The sequence below is a fragment of the Megascapheus bottae genome, chromosome 2, assembly GCF_031878675.1.
Source record: "Megascapheus bottae isolate mThoBot1 chromosome 2, mThoBot2.hap1, whole genome shotgun sequence".
NCBI classification, from domain to species: domain Eukaryota; kingdom Metazoa; phylum Chordata; class Mammalia; order Rodentia; family Geomyidae; genus Megascapheus; species Megascapheus bottae.
The window spans coordinates 74,986,476-75,013,103 of record NC_143510.1 but is presented as its reverse complement, the minus strand read 5'-3'; the positions used below and the strand labels follow the sequence as shown (position 1 = coordinate 75,013,103).

General features: G+C 35.3%; 1 protein-coding gene across 1 annotated transcript; it reads left to right on the top strand.

Moving 5' to 3' along the window:
• Positions 1–2,906: 2,906 nt before the first annotated feature.
• Positions 2,907–26,216, top strand: Epyc (epiphycan). Its single transcript, XM_090328374.1, has 7 exons — positions 2,907–3,128; positions 6,203–6,380; positions 20,680–20,854; positions 22,101–22,259; positions 23,048–23,250; positions 24,323–24,418; positions 25,644–26,216. Exons 2-7 carry the CDS (start codon positions 6,216–6,218, stop codon positions 25,812–25,814), a joined length of 969 nt encoding a protein of 322 aa, XP_090184500.1. The 5' UTR covers positions 2,907–3,128; positions 6,203–6,215; the 3' UTR covers positions 25,815–26,216.
• Positions 26,217–26,628: the final 412 nt, after the last annotated feature.

Sequence of the window (26,628 nt, the reverse complement as noted above, 5' to 3'; positions counted from 1 at the left end):
GTGGCAGAGCGTTACCCTTGAAGAAGCACAGGACAGTGCCCAGACCCTGAGATCAAACCCCAGGACCAGCAAAAAAAATATTTTGAAGGTATTGTGTCTCATGACTGTAATCCTAGTTATTAAGAAGGTTGAGAGCTAGAGCATCAGAGTTCAAGACTAGAAATAGTGCTAGACCCTATTCCAACCAGTAAAAGATGTGGCTCAAGTTGTAGAGCTCCAGCTTAGCCAGCCTAGCAAGCATGAGGCCTTGAGTTTTCGCGCAAGCTTGCACACACACACACACACACACACACACACCACATACCTTTATCAGGAGCCAGATTCTTTACAGTAAAAAGGATTTTCCTAAAGAAACAGATGATGTGAGTTTGTAGACTGCAGCTCAGGCTTTAAAGCCCCTAGGACAAGACCATGTGATTATCAGGTATGGGCAACACAGTTTATATGTGCTTAAGGTGGCACCAAAGACCTGGAGGTTGGACTTCTACTGGGTGGTAGAAAGCTTCTGTACTAGTCCATGCTAAGAAAACAGCAAACTGTCACTGTAGGCATCCTTATTACTAACAGTCAGTGGGAGAGGTGGACTGACACTTCTGTGACTTTTATGATACTGCAGCGTTTTGTGCTCAGGGGAGAGCAGTTAAGGTTATCTTCAGGGTGAGGACTTATTTTGGATCCTTATTTATCAAATAGAAGACAACCATTAGAAAAAGACTGTTTCGTTTAAATCTAATTCTGTAAAAATCAATGGATGGTATTTTTTCATTCCATAGGGAATTACATCCCAAAAAAGTTTTCTAAACTGTTTTCAGGCTTAAAAGGGAAATAGCAATAAAACCTCAGTTATTAGAAATGCAACTAGTCATAACAACTTATCCTTTTTTCATATATTTTTATTGTAATTAATAGAAGGGTTACACAACTTATCCTTTGAGAGTTTCAAATAACCAAACTTGGGATCTATTGAGAAAATTAGCATGAGCCTAGAAGATACTTTACCAAGGATAAAAGCCAGTCAGAACCGGTAGGTAATGCTTTTTTAATGCTCAGTGTTAATTAGGCCCTCATGAGACTATATCAGACTTGAGCCTTCACAATTTAAAACAAGCAGTAAAATATTGGAGGGCAACCAGATACGCCCAATGGAAATGACTTAGCTACTTATAAATTTTATAAGGAAAGTGAAAATCTTATTCACTTGGAAGAATAAAACTTGGACAAATTATTATTTCCTGCTTTCTGGGCTTTCAAATTGTCATGAACATAGATCTCTCCAATTGCATGAGTAGAGAGAGCTCGGAAGCCTAAGGCAGGCCTCATTGAAATATCAACATTTCACCAAAGGTTAGCATGTCAATATTATTTCTGAAATAACCTTACAGGTTCAGCCAGATTCCTACAGACAGCCAGGACTAGATAGCCCCACCCTTTTGACTAAATAATGAAGGAAGAAAAAGAAATGTTAGGTATTTCAACGATGTTCTACTTATCTATTTTGACTTTTAAATATCTGGAAGACTTTCAAAGACTACTGATAAGTACACAGATTTTGAAACTGGATCTGCCTCCCTCACTCTCAGATGACTTCAGTGCTATCTGGGGACATTAGCCCAGGAAAGAGCCAATGTGGCGAGCTGTCTCTGTGTTGTGTGTGATACCACATTCAATGATATTTGAGTTTCCTGTTTCCCCATAAGGAAAATCACTCTAAATTGTGAAATCATGAAATGCATTCTGCTTCAGACCTTTTGAGGGAACTAACAATAATATTTGACTTAATTTAACTCAGTGTGGGACATTGATGCAACCCAGGGTGGACATAGGAATTCCAATTTAGTTCCTTTTTTCCATCAATTAGAGTGACTCGAGACTTCAAGGATGCCTGGAAGATATTTGTGGTTCCAAGATGGCCCTGATGCTTTTTGAGAGGTCTTGGTAAGGTATCATGCCACACACACTACTACTGTTCCCATTCCAAATAAAACTGATCCCAAGAAAAACAATACATACTCAAAATAAGTCATATGCAAACAGGAAGGTTGGTGAAGATATTGAATGAGAATATTCTGGGTAGCCTAGATGGACAAGGATTAGAGGAGCATGGAAGTTTGTTGAGGGACTAGAAAATGGAGTGAGGGAATTCTTAAAGACAGGATTCCAATCAGTTGTCCCAGAATCAAACTTAACTTCAAATTCATTATAGTCATTCATTTCATTCATGAAAGAAAGAATCTTAATGCATAAGAACCAGGACCCTAGATTCAAAATATACTAGAATATGATAAGCAAGCTTCATTTTTTTTCTCTAGGACCTTTACATTTGCAAGAGTAAGAGATAGAAATGTAATACACACAGTTTTTCTCCCCATATCTTTAGCCACTTAGTTATTTCACTAATCATGTCAGGCATTAAGAGCCTGAAAAAAAAAATCTTGCACTTTTGGGAGGATTTATTTTCTTATGTAATTTGATCTGTTTGGTTCTGATAAGAGTAAAAAAAACACTCCCTCAGAACACTTAAATTGTATTTATGCATTTTTTTCTAGAAATAATGTTTCTTCTTTTTAAATTTTTAGACAAAAGTTTCATTGTTCACTGCCATGAAAGCATTCCAGACAATGAAAATAATTGGATATCTTTTTATTTTGCTTACCAAAACTGAACAGGTAAATCTTTCACAACATTTACCACATTTCAGTTATTATTCAAAGTGAAGAATTTCAAGATATGAAAGTCATACAGAAATTATTTCTTACTAGAGCACTAATGAACACGATGTAACCCTCGGTGCATTAACTTTGTTTCTTCTGGCTTGTTATAGATATGAAATTGAGTTAATTTGTTATAGGTGAGATATTAAAGCCAACCTTTTCTACTAAAAATATGTAAGGAGATACATTGGTAGTTAAAACTCTATAAATTCAACTTGGTTGGGGTGGCTATAAAATAATTTGGAGATTTTGGAGACTGAGAAGCCTTTATGAAGGTTAGATTTTCCAAACAGAAAGTTGAGTGTTATAAATTCCACCTCCCACAGACCAGGATTCATATCCATTGGTCAGGGGACAAATACCCCAGGCTCTACACTCTCAGTCACGTTGTGCCACTCCACCCAGTCGGAGCCAAAGGTAAGTTTTTACACTTGCTTTTTGCTTGGATTAGAGACTTTTTCCTCCACTATAAAAAGAACCTTTAAAAATAATTCAAATTGCTTTAATTATCTCTTAGTGAACTTTTATCCTATGAGCTTGGTTTAATTTGGTTGTTGACATATTTGTATTTATCTGGGACCATCAAAAACTATGAATTAACTTAAGAATAAATAACAGCAAAATAGTTGACCTTAAAAAGTCATATCAGATGCCAACAAAATTATACTAGTTTCCAATATATGCCTTAAATCAAGAGCCCTGACACAAACCACAATTTTGGCAGTAAAAGACAGGCAGTATTGATTGATATGGATCAGAAGATTATTGTAAGGAGAGAAAATAGTAATGTTTGTATTATACTCCTATTATTTCTAATGTGTCTATTATATTTCTAAATAAAGCTATAATTCTAGGATACTGTACATTTAGAATGACTTTTAAACTACATATTCCAAAGTTTTAAATAAGCATAAGTTTTCCAAGTCCTATAGAATGGTATGAAGTAATCAACAAATTTTCAACTAATATACTATATTCGATACACAATAATTAGGTTGCACTTTCTTCCTCGAAGGACACAAGCATACTTTGGGTATTTTTTAGAAACAAGAGGTTTCTTATTTTATTTTTGTGATTTTTTTTTCTGTTTGTTTTTCCCTTTTTCACTATTTTTTATTTTTGTACTTTTTTTCTAGATGTGTTTTTAATTTTTTTTATTGTCAGGGTAATGTATAGAGGGGTTACAGTTACATTCACCAGGTAGTGGGTACATTACTGCTCACACATTAATACCCCTTCTCATATTTTCCTCCTCCCCGTTTTCCTCCTCCCACCCCCTCCCAATCACCTTGTTTCCCTCACCCTTCCCTTTCCTATTTCAAATAAACAAATAAATGTATATATAATGTACCAGGTAACAAACAGATACAATAACAACATGAGATTAACCAAGGGGCAACAAAGGAGAAGAAAAAAAAACATAGTACACTAAGAACAACAATCACTCAAGATAAAGCTCTTGTTTCCATATCCTAGAGATCCTTACATTTATTCTCATCCTATGTGACCTAGGTTTTGAGCTATTGTAATCCTCTGCTAGGAGAGTCTTAGATGAGTACTAATTATTACCAGTGAGGGAAACCATTCAACCTATGTTCCTTTGGATCTGCCTTACTTCAGTTATTATGATTTTTTCCAAGTCTTTCATTTCCTTACGCATGGGGTGATGTCATTCTTTCTGATGGCAGCATAAAATTCCATTGTGTATAAATACCTCTTCTCCTTGATCCAGTCATCTACTGAGGGGCATCTGTGTTGGTTCCATATCTTTGCTACACAGCATACATTTTTAAATGCATGCACTTAACTAGATGGTCTTCACAGATTTTTAGATTCACACAGATGACTTGATTGCTGATAGCTTTAGAAACTATGCCAAATGCAAGGAACTGTGAGGTGTTGCCATGTATAAGCAAGTGACTACGTATTATAACCATTTATAGACTACAGAGTAACATAAGGTTTCAGCAAGTGCTTGATTTCTTTGAGCAATGGAAGTTGTCATGAAAGTACAAGGAAAGTACTGTTGTGGTTTAGTGGCCATAGTTAATATCTCTCACTTGAATAAACAGTTCCAAATCTGTCATCCAGCAAAGATCTCTGCAATGGCAGGTGACATAAAGACCAAGTTAATCCAGTGTGAATTTTTAAGTATTTGAAAAAAGCATAGGAGGAGATAAGAAAGAGCTCTTTGTCCTGCTACTTATTCTCAGAGGAATTGCCCTATCCTTCTGACTAAACCTGTTTCATAAAGACTTTCTTTCAACTACCTGAAGGTCAGTTTGTCTGCCAATGAATTTAAGTCTAAGGGTAGAAGTTAGAATGAAATCACTTCAGTACTAATACCACATATGATGTCAGAACTTGAAAAGCTTCTATCTAAAATAGAAGCTTTTAAAATTTGTTTTATAAAATGTTTTATAATATTTTGCCACCTGAATACATCATCACTAGGTAACTTTTTGTGTGTGTGTGTGTGTTGGGGGGGGGTGTCATGGGGCTTGAACTCTGAGCCTGGGTATGCTATCCCTGTGCTCTTCAGCTCAAGGTTTCCATCTTCCCACCTGAGCCACAGCCCCACTTCCCATTTTCTAGAGATTAATTGGAGATAAAAGTCTCACATTCTTTAGTGCCTGTGCTGGCTTTGAACCACAATCCTCAGATCTCAGTCTCCTGAGCAGCTAGGATTATAGGTGTGAGCTACTGCGCCCTGCTTAGGTAACATGATTTTTAGCCATACCAACTTAAATGTTAAAAATTTAACATGAGGATATTTTGATCCTAAACTACAATGCATTTCCATGAAAACACAAAGAACATCTGAAACTTGAGGATCTTGCTTTAACACATGAAAGTTTGAAGTTACAATAAAAAAATCATTACACTTATATAAGGTTTAAAAAATTAGTATAATCCTATATGTACAAATATTTTATTCTGGGAAACTTTCTTAAGAGTAGCCATTTAGACCTCAGTCCTACTGATTCAGCATTTAAACCTTAGATATCTATTAAGAATTAAAATTAAATGCTAAGGATAACAATTTATATTTTATGCTAATAATTAAGGAAAATTTTCATGAATCATAAAGGTGGAATAATCATAATCATACACATTTCTTTATCATTAAGTTTATATCCCAGAGATAATGAAATGAACTTAATCCTTATGAAGTGGGAAAATTCTAAGATGATAAAAATGCTTGTGATTATCATAGTCTTTCTGCATTCTACTTTTTCCATTTTCTCTATGATATGACATGGTTTTCATGCCAATAAAATGTTTGTTATAAAAATGTGAATAGGTATATGAATTTATTTGAACAACTGGTACCAGTGACTTCAGAAGCCATCTAATATATTATCCATGAAACAAAAGCTAGCTGCTTGAGTTCCTTAATGTTGACATTGATGTATTATTCTTACTTCATGCAAGCCATTCCCAAGCTATTATGAACTTAATATGTATACATTTTCGTATTTTACAATTAGGCAAGTTTGAAAGATGAAACTGTTAGCAAGACTTATTCTAGGACTTGTCATCGTTGATGCTGCTGTGGCTGCTCCAACTCCAGAGTCCATCAACTATGATTCGGAATCTTATGATGCCACTTTAGAAGACCTGGATGCTTTCTACAGCTATGAAGACATGCCCATCGATCAAGCGAAGGTAGCTGATTCTTTCCATTCTTTAGACTTTTGACAGCATAACTGATAACTGGAATTTGCTCATTTCTAAGTTGAGATATTTCATCTTATTGATTGTACAATCGCTGTTTATCTAGAACAGGGCATTCTTTTTTCATATATTTTTATTGTAATTAATAGAAGGGTTACATTATATTCACCAGAGAGAAGGTGCATTACTTCACAAACATTGATACCCTTTCTCATGTCTTGGTCCCCATTTCCCTTCCCCTACCCCCATCCCTCATCTTGTTTTCCCCCTTCCCTATCATATTTCAAATAACCAAATAAACATATATACAATATATCAGATAACACGGTAAAATACTGTAACCATATGAGATAACCAAGGGACAGCAAAATAGATGAGAGATAACATAGTACATTAAGAACAACAATCACTCATTATATGGCTTTTGTTTCTATATTCTTCTAGGTCCTTTCATTTAGTGTCATCCTATATGGCCTTATGTATGCTCTCTTGTAAATCTCTTCTAGGAGAGCCCAAGGTTTCTACTGATTATGACAAATGAGGGAAACCATTGAGCCTATGTTCCTTTGAGTCTGGCTTACTTCACTTAATATTATTTTTTTCTAAGTCTTTCCATTTCCTTACAAATGTGGGGATGTCATTCTTTTTGGCAACAGTATAGATTCCATAGAACAGGACATTCTTTTACAGTCTAATAATAAAGTTGGTTTTTGCTTTCTACCAGCTAACTTTATTTGTCTCAAACAACTTCACTAAAACTTAAACAGCAATTGACAAAAAAAGAAAAGAAATAAGAGCTTTATCTTGTGTGATTGTTGTTCTTAATGTACTATGTTATTTTCCTCCTTTTGTTGCCCTTTGGTAAACTCATATTGTTACTGTATCTGACTTTGTTACCCGATATATTGTATATATATTTATTTGATTATTTGAAATAGCAAAGGGAAGGGGGAAACAAGATGATTGAAAGGGGCTGGGGGAAGGAAATGGGGACAAAATGATGAGAAGGGGTATCACTGTGTGAGAAGTAATGTACCCATTATCTGGTGAATATAACTGTAACCCCTCTATATACTACAATAATAAATAAATACATACTAGAAAAAGGAAAGGAAAAATACAACTTGCACAGAAAATTTGGGGGCAAAGATGTCTGACTAAAGTAAATGAAAAGGAGAGAAAAAGCAGAAAGGACAGTGGTTTGCATCAATAGTGAATGTACCTTTCTGAATGATTGACTGTCATTCCAGGAGTAGTATAAACTTGATAAGAGTAAAAAATATTATGTAACTTAGGTATGATATCATCCTAACTGAATGCTTAGCATTTCACACTTACATAGTTAAAAGATACAGGAAATTTTCATGGATCAATAAACAAACACACTGTTAATTATTACAGATTGTTGATCTATTCTAACTACAAACACAAAAATATGACAGCACCTTTAAAGGGTGATTAAGTTTTGGGAACAACTAGTTTTTTTTTTGTTTGTTTGTTTTTGTTTTTTTGCCAGTCCTGGGCTTGAGCTCAGGGCCTGACCACTGTCCTTGGACTTTCTCAAGGCTAGAGCTCTACCACTTGAGCCTCAGCACCACTTCTGGCTTTTTTCTATGTATGTGGTATCGAGGAATTGAACCCGGGTATTCATGCATGCTAGGCAAGCACTTTTTAACCACTAGGCCAAACTCCCGGCCCGGAACAACTAGTTTTGATAAAGAAATATTTAAACAAATTAGACATTCAACTTATATAGAACTTGTATCTTTATCAAGAAAATTACAGTATAGAGGTTCAGTATTGTTTATGTTGCTTTGTGAAATGAGTCATATTTCCTAGTACAACTGTTTTCACAGTTCTCAGTCTATCACTCATAGGTTCTCCTCAATGTCTCTATTTCTCCGAGTATTTTTCCTTGTTTTGAGTAAAGTTTCAGTCCCATAGAACATAGAAAATGCATACAGTTTTAAAACCAAATAAAATGTTAGACCAAGAGAAATATATTTGATTTAATAATGATCATAACTTTTTAAATAAGGTTGAGTAGTGAATTTCAAGCTAATCTTTTCAGAAGATCCAATGTACAATAGAAGAAATTATTAAGTCTTCCTAAGCAAAATTATGAAAGAGATGTGCTTTATCTGTACAATTTTTAAACTCATTTCTTGCTCTCAGGCTCTTTTTCATTGCTTACAAACCTCTGGACAGTCTCAAAAGAGGTACTGGCCATTAAGAAATTCCAGCTGATATACATCTACACAATGATAATATACAACCCTACCACAATATTTTTATATTCTGTAATAGCAAACTCCGGGCAAGGCATGACATTATATCCTGAAATGGCTTCAGTCTTACCCCACACAAACATCCCTAATTTTGCATGCAAATATTTCTAAGTGAACTAAGACTCCAGACAACCTCTAACTTCCCAAGGCGGACTGAAATATATTAGTTATTCCTTTATTATGAATTTATCCCTCAGAAACTTGGTTTTAAAAGAGATTCTGTGAACATAGATATTAATACATATAAGAATGTGCAGCGATAAAAAATGATGTTTTAAAGAATCAGTGATATGTAATTTTAAACATTTGAAGGATTACTTCGGCAGCAAAAAATATGTCAACCAACATGTTCATTATCTTTTTATGAAATTATAAATGAAAAATTACAAAGAGTGAATAATCATGCCTGTTTAATATTTCACATTATGGATAATTTGGATATGATATGGCTATTTGTTAGGGCACTCTAACAAGGGAGATTAGCAGGGTGGGGCTGGCCTAATTTTTGAGCCATTTACATCAGCATGTGCATGAACCTCTATGGGGTAAGCAATGGGAAAGACTTCTAGATTCAGAGAGAAACTAGTAGCCAGCCATCACTGAGGAAACTCAGTGCTCCATAAGCAAGGAACTTGCTACATGACATCACAGCTTGGTCAGCATTGCTTTTGGCCTGAAATTTATTGAGCAGGGAATCCAGCCCACTTAGCCCTAGATTTTTTGTGTGTTTGTGCTGAACCTATGCTTAAACTTAGGGCCTGAGCAGTATCCCGGGCCTCTTTATGCTTAAAACTAGTCCCTACCACTTGAGCCACAGTGCCACTTGTGGCTTTTTCTGAGTAGTTTATTGAGATAAGAATGTCACAGATTTTTTTCTGTCTGGGCTGGCTTTGAACCATGATCTGTAGATCCCAATCTTCTGAGTAGCTAGGATTATAGGCATAAGCCACTGGTTCCTGGATTAGCATGGGATTTTCTTTTCCAATTGTATTTTATTGTCGAGGTGATATACAGAGGGTTTTCAGTTACATTCATCAGGCAGTAGGTACATTATTTCTTGTACATTGATACCCCTTCCGATGTTTTCCTCCCAGTTTCCCACCCCCTCCCAATGCTCTTGTTTTCCTTCCTTCCCCTTCCTATTTCAAACAAGCAAATAAATGCATATACAATATACCAGGTACCAAAGTCAGATACAGTAACTTTAACCACAGAAAATGATGAATTCAAAAGATGGCAACATGGCTGGAAAACTTGATGCACATCTACCATTTTACTTGTCTGAAAGTAGGGACTGAAGAATCATGTATGAAAGTAGCCAGGGCAAAACACGAGAGTGGTCTTGTTCAACTAAATGAAGCAAACCTTGGTTCACTCAAGAGGCTAGTAAAGGAGAACCCATTCCCTAGTGAATACACAAGAACTCTATCTAAAAACAAACAAAAGCAAAAACAGTAGTGCTCAGGATGTGGTCCAAGCAGTAGAACACTTGACTACTAAACTTCAGAAAAAAGGCACTTCAGAAAAAAGGCAGCTGCATTAGGTGATTTATCAGTTTTATGGTACTATGTTCATGGCAACATGGTAAGCAGCACTAGAGAATAAACACAATATGTTGTAACAAACATTGCTGTGAATGCTGAATTTGAATTCTACTATTACAAATTCAGCCTTGTGAGTCCAGCAATTTACCAGGTCAATAAGTCAAACACCTCCACAAACTCACTGTTGGGTTCTCAAGTGAATTCTATTGACTTCTTAGTGGCTGGGGAAAGCCAGTAAGCTATTTTTGTTTGGATAATTCCATACAGCAATAGTATAATATTGCATGATTTATATGATTTCTGATAACCTAGAATATCCACTGAATTCTTTATTGAAAAGTTTTAGATCTAGCTGTCCAATCATAATGCTATATCACCAAGTGAATAAAACAGAGGTATGACATCAAATGAAGCTTCTTTTAATTTAAAGGTATTACATGATCAAAATATGAATCTTTTGCTTTCTGATGAACAAGAGCTAATCTGAAGCTAAGTAGTTTGCTTTAGCCATATGACATATTAATTCATGTATTTTTACAGCAAAATTATCATGTGCTACTATTATTTCATTGACTAGATGAAGATATTAAGACAGTGAAGTTAAGTAACAGAGTTAAGAAAAAATAGTAATTGTAGTTATAGTGATACTATCTTTTAGTAACTGAAATTGACTTCCAGCAGAGCAATAAAAGACTGCATTATCTTCCCTCTGTTTCCTTCACTGTTTCCAAACTATCATTTTAACTTGATATTGGTTTTACTTGAACTAGATGCCAAAAAATTCTATTTGTGGATAATGTGAACTACAGATAACTGACTCTGTTAACTAATTATTGTAAGAAAGAATGTCTTGAGATTACTTCCAAGAATAATTGTAGATATGTATTCTTCAATATTTATTTAAGCTTTAGACAAAAGATAAATATGAGTGCATGGGTTTGTGAGTGTGGCTATCTGTGTATCACATTGTTTTGGGAAAGATTTCTAAACATGTCTTCAAAGATTCTTCAGAAACCAACATTTTTCAAAAGTTTTTCTCAGAATGGCTTAATCCAAGGTTTTTTTCTGGAAAATATTTATTTGGTGTTTTATGTTTCTAATGTTTAGTTTGGAAGTGGTAAATAGGCCATTTCTCTTAGGTTGGAGGGGACTTTTGTGCAGCCTGGCCTGTACTTCAATTTCTTAATTATGCATTCCATGTAGTTGAGATTACAGGCATGAATTACACACAGACTGACCACTATCATCCTACTCTCTACCTCTGGAGTTCAAGTGGTGAGCCACCATACAGGCACAGAGACTCACTACACTGGTGTTTCTTTGCATGTGTATTATATGTTATTTATCAGATCACAAATATATTCATTTCAACTATATAGGAAACACAGATATTATAGCCATTTCATGAGAATAACCAGGAGCTTCAAAGTTTGTTAAGGTTATTCAGCTAATAAATCGCAAAGCAGAATTTAAACCATATTCTTTCAGCACCGAGAGATAAATGGTAGTGAAAAGCCTCCTTGTTTTGCTGCATTTCTGTAATCTTCACTTCTTTTAACTGTGTCCAATATAGAGGTTTCCATTCCTTGAAATTCAGTAACTTGATTACTGGAAACCAGACAAATAACATTTTCAAGTGATTATAATCAACACAATATCCAGCTCTCTATGTGAGCTGTCAAGCACTTAACGAGATGTAACATAAAACTTTAGAATTTTTGAAAGCACCTCTATTAGAAACATGGAGATTGAGAAATCTTTGCCAAACTCACTTCTGTAACATCCAATTCAATCTTCAACACAAAAATAAGGTACAGCTTTATTGCCAGGTGTCCACAGTAGCACTGTTTTAGATACTGAGTAAAATAAATTTGAACCCAAGAATTTGGTTCAAATTCCCTTATGCTTAACTTATCTGGTGCCAGATGCTAAATCCATACAAATGCATCTTTGGTAGCTAGGCTGAAAGGCTAAATCCCTTTTAATATCTCTGAAAGGGAATTGCTATAACAGTAACAAGGAATAGTATCAACATGTATCAATGCAATAGTGGAAAATGATTTGGGGAGAGAGTTTTTAAATTTTGTTTTACAAACAAGTCCAAGACCTTTGTCTATGATTAGATGAACCTCCAATTGACATTTTGCTTTCTAAATACTTATTTTTCTAAAAATAAAGGTAGGTCTACAATCTGCAAATGGTCTAGGCTTTTCTGGTTAGGAACTAGTTGACAGAGTAGGTTTCCTAGCCTAAACTAATAGATGAGGATATTTGCTTAAGAATTTATCTTTGTTTGGGCTCATAGGCCATGAACATGCATACTACAGAGAATATCAAGAGAAACCATTGGCTTTGAGTGTTGTGTGTTCATATAGTTGCTTTTATGTGTGTTTGTCACAGTGAAACGTTGAGTGGCACAGATTCTAGAGTCAATATCCCACATGTAGTATCCTTTTGTCATACTTATACAAGTACTGTTGCTTCGCCTTGTACTATAGCTCATCTGAACCTCAGCATCTCATTACAATAGTTTTTGAGTATTAAATACTTTAAATATATCAACTTAGGGCATAGTAAATATATATAGTCATCAACATGAGTACTCTTACAATGGAATTGCAAACTTGTTGGTGATGACAGTTTCTTAATGGGAAAAATGGGATTTGCACTATGATGCAGACAAATTTTATTGAGCTCAGGTTTACCTTAGATGTTCTTGCCTACTTTTTTTAAAGGAACCAGGAATTAGGACAGATAAATTAGACCAAGCCCCTCTGTCCCTCAAAAATTTCAGACTAGCAGTTTAATAAATGGGAAATTTAATACAATTTTGGAAGACAAAATGAGGTAGAAAAGATATGTATGTAAGATTTACAGGTATCTATTAGGATGCAGGAGTCTATAAGCTTATTCACAATGTACTTACTACTGCAAAGTTAGATTGCCAAATTAGTTATTAGTCGTAAATTTGACAAGTAATGTGAGATATAGTTACTACTTTTGTTGTTGTTGTTGGCTAAGGGGTTTGAACTCAGAGCCTGAGTGCTGTCCCTAAGGTTTTATTGCTCAAGGCTAGTGCTCTACCACTTTGAGCCACAGCACTATTTCCAGTTTTCTGATGGTTAATTGGAGATAAGAGTCTCATTGATTTTCCTGCCCAGGCTGGCTTTGAACCCTGATCCTCAGATCTCAGCTTCCTGAGTCGCTAGGATTATAAACATGAGTCACCAGTGCCAAGCTATTTATTACATTATACCTGTGTGTTTATCCACCATCCTTTATGAATATTACTTACTTCATATATATAGGTAATGCTATCATATGTATATAAGTAAATATATAAAGATTTATAAATATAATCCTTCTAGATAATTTTACTTATAATTTAGAAATATAAATGTAGAAACACATATATAATAGACTGTATTATGTCATATTTGCTTTAATATGTCAGGTGTTAATCAGATATTATATCATAAGGTACCAAAAAATTTAATTATAAAAGTATAGAAAAGGACCAATAAAGATTATGAGCACATTAAGAGGCCAACACTCAGTTACATAAAGCAAAATGCATATTCTATTCCATTACAGATCATATATTTATATATACCTATATAAATATATATATACATATATGTATATGCATATATACATATATATACAAGTATCATATATATATATGTACAGAGAGATTTAATATTTTTTAATAGATTCCTTTGGATATTCCCCTTATGCCTCATCTAATTTCAGGATTGGCTGTGAAACAGAAATGAGACTTAGACAAAACTGTTCAAATATTCCCTTTAATGCATGCCGTTAAGTGTAAGCAACTATGGACTCCTCCACAGAGACATCCAGAAATACACAATGCAAACAGATACAAGCTGCACTGCTCTTCTCTTAGCCATTTACCTCAGAACAGAGCCTGTTCTAGGGAATCACAGGGCATAGAACAAAAAAAACAGAATATGTGCTCTTGACAAGTCAGTAATTTCCCCATAAAGGAAAACGAAGCATCTACACCAATTCCTTCTCCCACTCACCATCAGTTTAGTCTTCCTTCTTCTTTCAGCAGGACATGTCCTCTCACAGAAGGATATCTATTCAAGCCATCAGTCTTGGTTCTGAAGCCTAGCATGGGTTTTCCTTTCAATAATCCATTTTAGCATGGGCATGCTCCCAATATCCTGAGACCCAGAACTGTGCCAAGGATCACTACTATGCATATGTATTTTCCTTAGAGAAGACTAAAATACATCAAAGAATCCATCGATGAATCTACCCAATCCAAGTCAAGATCTGAGATTTGCTATTCCTCTCTAGATTCTATCTTCTACATAAAATCATACCAGTGTATCCAAGAAAAGAAGCTTGTGTTAAGTTCAGCAATAAAATCAATTGCTCGGTGAATGTCCTCTAATCTACCTGCAAAAACACCAAGATGATGTAAATTTATAAAGAACCCCACACCAATAGTGTAGTATGTGAGAAAAGATTCACTGTCAGCTTACCCCTTCTGTGGTTTGATTATGGTCTGAATGTGTCCTGAGAGTATTCACATGGCAGGACTTCAGACATCACTATGGTGGTGGTAGGAACTGGTAAAAAAAAAAAAACCTTTAAGAGATGAGATTTAGTAGGAAGTAAAATAGAGTATTAAATGATCTACCCTGACTACTAATTGGTGTAGTTTGGGGAGATCTTGGATAATTTCCCTGAGGAAGGTTTTCTAAAAGGGCCATATTGATTACTCTCTGGTCTCTCTGGATTCCTGTCCTATGATGTGATTTCTCCTTTTTGTCCATGCTTCCATCCTAATACCAACTAGCATTCAGCTGTCACTAGAGTTCAAACATAGCAAACAACTTAATCACAGACTTTCAATACCCAAAACTTTAAATAAGCCCTTTTCCTAATATAGTTCTCATGCTTGACTACTGTGGGGACATAATGGAAATGGACTAGTACAATGCATCGTACAGATTACAATTTTTTTAAATCTAATATTAGAGCACAAATTTAAAATCTCTCTTTATGATGTCCAGCCTAAAATATGCAGTATAAAAGTCCCCCTTTCAATGTCTTTTAGCTTTTACTTCACCTCAGCTAGCTAGCTAGATGATGATGATGATGATGATGATGATGATGATGACGACGACCAGCCATTGAACTCAGGACCCGAACACTGTCCTTTTGTTTTTTGGCTCAAGGCTAGCAATCTACCACTTTGAGCCACAGCTCTACTTCTGATTTTGTGATGGTTAACTGGAGGTAAAAGTCTAACTGACTTTCCTGACCAGGTCAGCTTTGAAGCATAGTCCTCAGATCTCAGCCTCCAGAGGAGCAAGAATTCCAGGCATGAGACACTGGGGCCTGGCTAGATAGATTCTTACTGCTTGATTCAAGTTGAGTTATTTTGTTCATTACAAATCAAGTCGATTTTTCCAAACACAGTTTCTTCCAATGCATACTAATTTTATGAGTTTAGTGCCAAGTCTTCTGCTATCTACGTATTTAGAGAATGATGTCTTACTTGACTTACAATGCTGATTGTATCCCTGCTAAATATAAAGGACATACTAATCCTGACTCTCCCCCCAAATATTTATATTCATGAAAGAGCCTAGAGATTTGCCAGAAAATGAAGTGACTCATTGAAACCTGATAAAACCAGAAAATGGAGAGGAAATAAATCGTAATTTCACACTATCCAAATTCTATTTCATTGCCTGTGGCCTACAACTTGTATATTTAAGCACTATTTTAATAATCTCTCACCAGCAGTTAAATTATAATATCACCTTTTATCAGTCTTAGAGCAACTATTCTGTAGGCATGTCCCATTATGAAAAACAGCCTGTCACCTGAGAGCTAGGCAGGAATATATGTAGTCTAGTTCTTTCGAGACAGAGAAATCCTAATCTCTACAAACACCTAAATGTCCACTGGCTTATCAAACACTCCAGGTACTTTGGACAAACCTACAATTGAGAGTCAATAAGCAGGAAAACCATGTACCCATATTAATTTCTCTTCTGAGTAACATTTGAGATCTTACCTCTGTGCAGGGCAGTATGTAATTAACTCTACATTGGTGTCTTACTCAGTCATTGGGTTTCACCTGAAGCTTCTTTGTCCTTCCTACACATATAAAACTTTGATTTGTAATTTTACTAAGTCCTGAGTTTTGGGTACTTGCTGCTGCTTCGAGTGCGTGTGTGGCCAGCTGACACACTGCTGAGAGAAAGACTTTCCAACCAGAAAGGCTCTTGTGCCTGGATAGCCTGTGCCCAGTGCCTTTACAGTTGTCTTCTACCATGGAGCTTATGAAGTCTACCTCACAGAGAGTTTCACCATGACTTGTGCCTTCTTTTGTTACGTTTTTCTGCTCAGCAGTCCATCTCAGCAGTCGTCTCCTATTAGCAGGGTGACTTCTATTTTGCAATGAATCTTTTTTTTTCTAGTCGTGAGGCTTGAACTTAGGGCCTGAGACTGTCCTTGGATTTTTTTCAAGGCTAGAGCTCCACCACTCAAACCATAGCACCACTTCTAGCTTTTTTCTATGTATGTGGTACTGAAGAATCAAACCCTACTCTTCAGTCATGGTAGGCAAGCACTCTACCGTTCCTGGCACCTGCAATAAAATGTTTTTTAAACAAAACCTCATAAAAATCACCAACTTGAGATAGGTTTTTATCTCTTGAAAAACAGTCTTTCTTTCATTTTATGATGATAAGGCTGACTTATCTGGAGTCCTTTGTTATTGTGCCTCAATAAAGGCTGTGTTGGAAGGGAAAGTTTGCTTTGTGTTCACATGGGAAAGATTGACTTTCAAAAACAAACCCAGCAAAAGCAACTAAAGTACTCCATTAAAACTAAAGACCTAAAATTTGGATGGTTTCAGATATGGTTTTCAGTCCAACTTGTTTTAAGTTGCTATGACTGCCTCCCTCCTCCTTCCTTGTATCTTCATGAAATTACTGACTGAAAGAGAAAAAAATTTTTTTGGCAAAGAAAGCTGGAATGTAGCCATTTTCTAACAAAACATGGAAGAAGAAAATAAACATGGGAGCAAAGAATAAAAAACACCCTGATCCTAAAAAGAGACAAACATTAGAGAGTTTAATTAAATAAAAATTTAATAAGTTTGTTTTTTCTGCATTGAATTTTCTTGAGTTATGAATAAGCACATACCAAAAAGGATTGACATTCTAATATGTAACACTGATACAAGATGCCTTGTTTAGTGAATATCAAATATTAGGATATAATATTTTGTTGCAAGCAAATATATTAACTAATTTTGATATTTAAATTACAGTGTTTTAGTCATTATACAACTATAAGTTTGGGCTTAGAGGAACAAATGTTAAAAATTTAGAAAAAAAGAATTGTATATAACCAAATAACCAAAGTCATTGAATGGCTGTTTATACAAGAGAAACTTGGAAGGTTCTAGAAACAAACAGCAAAATAATGCTCATTCCTGTTATTCTAGTGTCATACCATGTGCTAGATTAATAAATCTATAGAAACATTCTCTCAGTACAGTAAGGGAATTAATAAGGTTGGGGAAGCTGAGCAAGTCTGAGAACTCAAATATCCCAATGGTGATATTTTCTGAGATGTTCTTTCCTTGTCACTGCCTCTGGGATACATACTTATCATTTCTGGTCTACACTGTTTTGTGGACATGAAATATACTAGATAGTCTGTCCTGACATGGTGACGTTCTAATGACAGCTAAAAATGATAAGACATATATACAATTCACTGCAAATCAGTGAACTCAACGATGAGCCTGGCTAATGCTAACTGATGAATTACAAATATTGGAAAGATCAAAGCCAGAATCCCACATTGGAATGACATCTTCATGTTTCTAAAGCTTAGGGAAACATAACAGAATATACCATCAATTCATAAGAAAATCAAAGAGAAGGATAGAAAGGAAAAAGGATAAAGAGAAACTGGAAAAACACATACAGGCTCAAGACTGAATTACATTTATATTTGAGTATTCTTGATTGTACCTTAAAGGGGGTAAAGATGTTTTATATCTAATATAGGTTTTAGTAGCATAAGCAATAAAAATCAGCTATGTGGACAGACAGGTAGTCTGACCGACAGGTGTTTTGTATCTGTTGCTTCACACCTTCAAATGATAAATTGAAGGTGATTAAAAGAAGGGAAATGGGCCTGGGAGTGTGGCCTAGTGGTAGAGTGCCTACCTAGCATGCACAAAGCCCTAGGTTCAATTCCTCAGTGTCACACACACAGAAAAATCTAGAAATGGTGCTGTGGCTCTAGTGGCAGAGTGCTTACCTTGACCAAATACCCAGGCCTTTAGTTCAAGCCCCAAGACTGTCAAAAAAAAGTGAAAAGACAAGCCCGAATAAATACTTTAATAGTAAGAATAAATGCATCTATAATAAAAAATACTCTCCAGACATGGTACAGTGAGGTTATAGTTTCTGCAAATATATTGAACCCCAAAAGGCATTCTTCTTTTTACAGGTTGCTTATTTTATTTGTGAGCAAGCATAAACAAAACAGCTTCTAACGAACCCAAAATTATTTTGCCTCATTATATTGGATGACAAATGTGATCATACAGCTTCACGGCAGATACGGGCAGAAATTTCCTTATAAAGTTAAAGATTCAAGGGAGATCTCTGGAATATGTTTCTCCCTTTAGACTGTTTCTATTTCATGAAACATCTGTTTCAATTTCCCCCCTTCCTGGAGCCTCCTTTTGGTCTCTGCAAATCCATTTTATCTGAATCTGAGTCAGCGTCATTCTGCCACTCTCCCCCTTATCCTCTCCTACCACCTCCCTCCAGCCTGATGAAATTCATATGTCTCCTCACAGAGACTTAAGTCTTCTCAGCCTGAGATCTCTCCAGGCTTTATAATATCTTTCTAGAGCATCAAATGCAAAATGATTTCCCTTTTTATGGATTTCATTTTTGAAATGGTTAAAGTAGTAAGCATCAATGAGTCCTTTCTGGAAAATCCCTACAGCTAAGCATAGAGCTATGAGTTAAACATATTTTAGATAAGAATTTTTTTTAATTCTGCTTTGTGAGTGTTGTTTGCCTATAAGCTACATTGTAATGGTGCAAAGGGGAAAGACAACTGAGTTTACCATCTAATAGCTTTGGATAAGCATAAATCTGAAAAGTTTGTTGTTTCTTTGAAAGAATTTTTGTTGTTTCTGATGTGATACATTCAAATGCATTTCAATCTGTTAAATATGTCATGAAATAATAAGTGTATCTTTAAAATCAGGTAGTTATTTAAAACAATCTGAAAATATCCAGTCTAGCTATCCCACAGGTTGAAGTAATGGTTAGCACATCATTTGACATTAACTTAGAAAGCAATCTGTGTGGGTTTTGCCCATAAATAAAATAAAGGACCCTGAAGGACCCCTAGAAGCCCATATTAGGGGAGGTTTGTTCTAACTACAAACAGTATTCTTACAAGAAAAGGCTTATAACATCAGAGATGCAATTCAAAACAGAGAAACACATGTAATATGAGAGATGCATGACTTGAAAAAGTATCATTGTTTGCAGTTTTATAAATTCCTCCTGTTGGCAATGCTCTCACAAAGGCCAATTTAAACATAAATTATTTGTTATTCAAATCATATTGAATATATGGAAAGTTCATGCAATAATAAAATCACTTCGTTTTCATGTCACTGTACATGTTATTTTAGAAGAAAGGATACTTGCAGTAAAATATCAAATACTGGGGCCAGGAGTTTGGCCTAGTGCCTAGCATGCATGAAGACCCGGGTTCGATTCCTCGGTACCCCACATATATATCAAAATGCCAGAAGTGGTGCTGAGGCTTAAGTGGTAGAGTGCTAGCCTTGAGAAAGTCCAAGGACAGTGCTCAAGCCCTAAACTCAAGCCCAGGATTGGCAAAAAAAAAATCAAATACTATAAACTGTTAGTGAAGAAGAGAATATAGAAGAAATGAGAGATTAAAAATGAAAAGAAAAATGCACATCTTTTTCTCATCCTTTTTTTCTTCAAGGGAGTAGAATGAGAACTCACGAGTGAGGGGCACTTTGGAGGTTTGACTTTGAGCGGTATCAAATTAATCTGGACACTTGACAGCAATAATTCAATTCTTGTAAATCTCTGTATCAATCAAAAAACAATAAAATCGGGGCCCTTCAAACCCCATGAAATGAATAAAGATATTAAATGTCAAAAGCAAGGAGACAGTTTCTAAGGCTTCTTAAGAACCAAATTTCATCAAAAGAATTATTTGATAGGTCACAGATCCAATATGTGCTTGCACAAGTAAGCAGGCCAGGTACCTTGTTGAACACAACACCAGCGACATCTTGTGGCCAAGAAGTTACAGTTCCCATTTGTGTCCCTGACACAGGGACTGGAGACTAAGACCTGAGATTCATTTTTCTTTTGTGTTCAGATTGAAAGAGTGACAGTGATGCCATCTGGGAACAGAGAGCTTGTCCACCTAAGCCCAGACATGAGGGGAATGCAGGAGGAAGAAGATGAAGAGGAATCCACACCCAGGCTGATCGATGGATCTTCCCTACAGGAGCCAGAATTCACAGGGGTTCTAGGCCCACACACCAATGAAGGTCTGGCACATCAAAGATACTTCTCAGCTGAGTCTCCTTTGTCATCTCTGAAAGCTGCCAAGCTCCCACCATAGAGTGGTCTTGTGTGATTCAGAAAAATCCGGCACAGTAGACTACACTAAATTTGTAGCAGGGGCTAAATGGGAGGATTTTGCATTTGAATACAAAGCAGATTTAAACAATTCATCTTTGGCCTAATGGGAAAAACAAATCAAATAACCTGTGATTTGTGGCAGAAATCTTTGATGGGGTTAATATTTACTCAAAACCTTTGCCGTGGCATAGATTTCTAAGACAATTAAATTAGAAAGATGAAATCTAAGCTTTTGCAAACTGCCACAAGCCAAAGAGATGAAGTAATGATAGATGAGGGTGAGGATAATATTTTACACTAACTAGACATGTGCCATCTCTGCCCCACTGTACTGAGTCCTTCTACAATTTAACATACCACAGTCTCCTGTGAGGGTGTTAATAAGCCTTCTTTCATTATCTCTGTAACACAAGAGAGTAACTTATTAGATGCAAGGTGGATGTAATGCCAGTCTATTTGAATTCTGGACTGTGTATTTATTGAAAATGTTTGCTGTCCTCATTAATAAAAACAAACCTGTAGGGTTTATTTACTCTGCATTACTGAAACTTGAAAAAAATATATATTAATCTCTAAAGTGTTCTTCTTTGGGGAGTAGAGGGAGTGAGGCAGATCTTGAGACTAGAACTCACGACCTGGTCCTTGTCTCTGAGCATTTTTGTTTAAAGAAATTTGTCCTGCCCTTTCATTTTGAAAATGGTTTTCATTCCTATAGTTATTATGGATAACTTACTGTCCTACATAGTGCTGCCAGTGAAACCTTTACAGGCACATTATTAGTTCTTTATCACCAACTACAAGTGGGGCTCTTTTATCTAATAGTTTGAATCAAATATCTAATAAACATAGATGCATTATTTTAACTGCATAACAAAACAGTATCTCCCTAATTGCATTTTGAAGACATTTCTGAATCATTATAAAGGAAACATGAGGGATATAGCCACTCCAACATTTGAAGTAGATCTTCAGAATGCTATTGGGGCAGATGTAAGCAAGATATTTCATATTGATACTTACTTGTTTAATCTATGGTAAAATGAGAAATGTGCCAAGTGAGAGATTTGAATCTTCTGGACTACATTTTATTATCCACATTACTCCTACAAAGATGCTTTGACTCACATATACTTATTTATTTTTCACTTTCAGACTTTCCCACCTGCCTCCTGTGTACTTGCATAAGCACTACAGTGTACTGTGATGACCACGAGCTGGATGCCATCCCTCCACTGCCCCAGAACACTGCTTACTTTTACTCCCGCTTTAACAGAATCAAAAAGATCAACAGAAATGACTTCACAAGCCTGAGTATGGACGCTAGAACTGTGATGTTCTTTCTTTATTGACTTCTCAGAAGGTTATATGATAATGAAATAGATAAAACATACCTCATAAATCAATGGATTTTCCTCCTTCAATATATGAGATCGTTTGGATAGTGATAAGAATAAACAATGAATAGCCACTATAAAGTTCCTGTCAACTGAACATAAATCATACATAAATGTATACTACTGTCAACTGAATATAAATCATAGATAAATATAAATCATAAATATATACTAGTACTTACCATTACATATGACATTTGGAAGAAAATGTAATGGTTATAGGTTAACTGGGATTTAGGTATTTTTGAATAAGCATCTATGAAAGCATAGTTGCTATGTTTAATCTATATAAGCTTATATGTTGACTTTATAATTACTGCCAACTTAGAGTATCAGGTCCTATCTTTGTCTAGTATTTTAATCACTTGAAGATTTCTTATTGCCTGTGTCTTTGGTTATTAGTAAATATTCTACATAGGAAACTATTTGAAATAGAAATACAATCTAGACAAAGTTTATGAAAAGTGTGAAAAATTTTAAAGACAATGTACAAATTTATTTCCTAATGCTTCATTTCTTACCAACATATGAATGCAAAGTAAATTTGGAGGAAACAATTTTTAATAGGTACTTATTTCAGTAACTGTTCAATACTGGAGAAATTCATACTCTTGTTTTCAACATGCATGAAACTCTATATTCATATTTTACAGAAGTAAGCCATAATCAAAGGTGCTGAACTGTCTTATTCATTTTTCCTCCTAGATAATTTAAAAAGGATCGATCTGACTTCCAATTTAATATCTGAGATTGATGAGGATGCATTCCGAAAGCTGCCGCAGCTTCGAGAACTGGTCCTGCGAGATAACAATATAAGGCAGCTCCCAGAATTACCAGCTACTTTGACATTTATTGATATCAGCAACAATAGACTTGGAAGGAAAGGGATTAAGCATGAAGCATTCAAAGTAAGCTTTAAGTTTCATATGACTTTTACCCTTTCCATTTACTTGCTGTTCGTTGCAAGCACTTTTATTTCTTTGAGCAGATTCAGTTTCAGGAGACTTTGAACCTCTAAAATGAACTTTTCTTACCCAGCATCATGCTTTGGAAAAATAATGCTTTCTGGAATATTCTGAGGTTGTTCAAACACCCATCTACAGGGATATTCTAGAAGCGCATTAGTCAGCTAATAGGATTTACTTATATCGATGCTCCAGAAGAAAAACCTGATGTGGTCAAAAGATGATTGACATGAGTAAGTTATGGATATTGTTTTAAGGACAGAAAGCTTCTAAATAATACTGTATGATGTGTGAAATTCAGTTAACCATGATGATTTTGTTTTGTTGAATATAGCAAATGTGGTATTGGAGAACTTTCTTCAAAAAAAAAAAACCCAGTAATCAAATAATTTTGTCACATATTCTTATCCTATTGGAGCTACTCTTCTAAATAGACCTTATGCAAAGAATTTCCGAAGTGCTCTTTGAATGATCACCAGGATATTCTAAGGGCAGTCACAGGGAGTGACCTCACCACAGTGCCACTGTTCATCTGTCAGTGGTAGATGAGGTATCATTATAGTTGGAGAAAGGATGAAATCTCTAAGCATGAATGGTGGGGAGTCATTGTTTTTGTGGAGTAATTAGACAAGACTAATAGTTGTCTCCATCTCTTCTGTTTTGGTAGGCTGCTTTTGGCTTTGGTAAGTAACCAGTCTTTCTGTAGAGAAATAATGCCTAGACTTTAAAGGAAATTCTGTATCTTACCAAAATCTGAATGCAGAATGCCTTCTATGCAAACTAGGCTTCCTTGCTTAAACTGAGAACATTCTAGTGGACAAAGTAAGGTTCTTCTTAAGAGACTGAGAAATAGTTTTCATTTTCATAAAGAAATATTTGATCATAGCTAATAGATTCTAAAATTAGGTTATATTACATAGTAACTTAGAAAAAAGGACCTAGATAGACACATAATATTTTAAACGTGGTTGCAAGGAGCTATTTCTACTAAGGCCTGCATTTGAAATACTTACAGGACATGTACGATCTCCACCATCTCTACCTGACGGATAACAACTTGGACCACATTCCTCTGCCACTCCCAGAAAATCTACGTGCCCTTCACCTCCAGGTAGGCTTCTAAAGCTCCAGAAAAAAACAACACCAAACGGAGAAATGTCTGGGCATATCACCTGCACCCATGGGACACATTTTCTGCTTTCTTCTCTCCAATTGCTTCGATCACACAGTAGTTATACATTCATGGCACTATCTAGTTTGATTTCTAATAACTTTAGCCGTCTGTCTCCACTCTTGGAGCTTGGGATGCATCTTTTGGATACACAAAGGTGCTTAACATTAAAAAAAGTAAAAGCTTGACATAATTTAAAAATATGTGCAAGGACTAAAGGTGGAAGAGAAATAATCTTAAGCAATAGAAAAGATGAAATAAGTCACAAACTATAATATATGAATGTTTTGGAAACACGGACGATAAGTTTCAAAACAGAATCATAATTTGTAGTTTAATTATTCCATGTTTTGTAAATATCCCAGAATATAAAAGTCCGTAGAAACATAAAGTAGACTAGCAGGTGTCAAAAGGGGAAGGAAGAGGATAACCAATGTTAATATACTTGGAATTGCTTTAGTTGATATGAAAGTATTCTAAAATTGCATTGATGGAGAGCCCCAGCATCAATCACATTATATATTATATTTGGTAAGACATGGGGCTTGAACTAAGGGCCTGGGAACTGTTCCTGAGTTTTTCTCCTCAAGACTAGAGCTCTACCACTTTGAGTCGCAGCAACCCTTCCAGCTTTCTGGTAGTTAATTGAAGATAAGAGCTGGTTTGGAACTACAATTTCTGATATTTGCTCCAGACCTCTCATTTCTCTTCAACCTAGTTAACTTGAATGTGAAATGTGGGGAGATCTGTGTTCTTTACCAGCTCATTGGGGTTTTGAACTTGAAATTCTCTCTTCCTGCAAATAGTCTTGTTTTGGTTCTTCCCAGGCCCCTACTGTTTTGTCATTCCATTCTTAGCTCAGTTGCTACCTCTTAAGATAACTTGACAGCTTCTACCTTTTCTTTATAGTAGTCATAGTTTGGAGAAGTATTTTTTTCTATTCAGTTGATTTTCTGATATACTCATCTCATAGTTCTCTGACAATATAAGCTCCATAAAGATAGGATTTTTCTCCTTCATCTGTATTTGCTTAGCATGTAAAAACCACCTAATGCAAAGTCTTGATTGAGGAAAGATAAAAAGAATGAAAAGAGAGAGGAAGCAAAATAGACCCAGTGATGAGAATATGGTATGCCTTGTCTTATAATTTATTTTTGTCTTCCAGAATAACAACATTTTGGAGATGCATGAAGATACCTTCTGTAATACCAAAAATGTAACTTACATTCGTAGGGCATTAGAAGACATTCGGTTGGATGGAAACCCTATCAATCTCAGCAAAACTCCACAAGCATATATGTGCCTACCTCGTTTGCCTATTGGGAGTCTTGTGTAATTACAGATAAGGATTGGAACTATAACACTTCCTTTCACAAACCACCTCTTAAAGTTCTCTTCATGGTTTCAAATTACATTCTAAAAGATGGGGCTATTACATAAACTCCAACTAAAAATGCTAAGATATGATAAAAATGGATTACTTTAAGTAAATATCAAGTTAATTAGGAATAATCCAACAAAATAATGGAAAGAGAAAAACTATGTAACAGAAAAGGTTTCGCAGATGGTCTTATAATTCATGCTAACTTGCAAGTTTTGGTGAATCACAGTCTATTCATTTCAAATTAAGTATATGATAAAGAACATCGAAAACAAACACTTTAGTTATTTTCCCAAAGCTTAATAAACTTTTATATTCCTTTTTGCTCACTGATGCAATGTTTTCCCTAATGTACAAATAAAAATATCATAAATAAAATAGCACATGTGTTAGAAACTTACAATGGCCTCCTAAGGAAATATTCATTATAATTGAAATTTTTGAACTGGCCCTAAATTGACTGGTTAGATGGCATGTGTCTATGCATTTCTGCATGTACTCCCAAATTATAAAATATATTCTTGATCAAATGTAAACATACTTGTGAACATGTGAGAGTATTTCTAATCATAGAAGTAGAATTCTTGGTCAAATACTATCTCAACTACTAATAAACTCTACCAAATTATTCTTACATCAAATATTAATAGACTTTGCCAAATCAAACATTTTTTTCATCAACAGTGTGAGAGTGCATGACTCCAGAAAATCTCACTATCATGGTCTAACATCTATCTTTTTCAACATGGTATAGTCAATGTTTTAGTTG

Coding starts and splice junctions, on each gene's coding strand:
- Epyc (XM_090328374.1), top strand. CDS start 6,216: ATGAAACTGTTAGCAAGACTTATTCTAGGACTTGTCATCGTTGATGCT. Junction 6,381..20,679: donor TGCCCATCGATCAAGCGAAG/GTAGCTGATTCT, acceptor TTTTGTGTTCAG/ATTGAAAGAGTGACAGTGAT. Junction 24,419..25,643: donor TACGTGCCCTTCACCTCCAG/GTAGGCTTCTAA, acceptor TTTGTCTTCCAG/AATAACAACATTTTGGAGAT.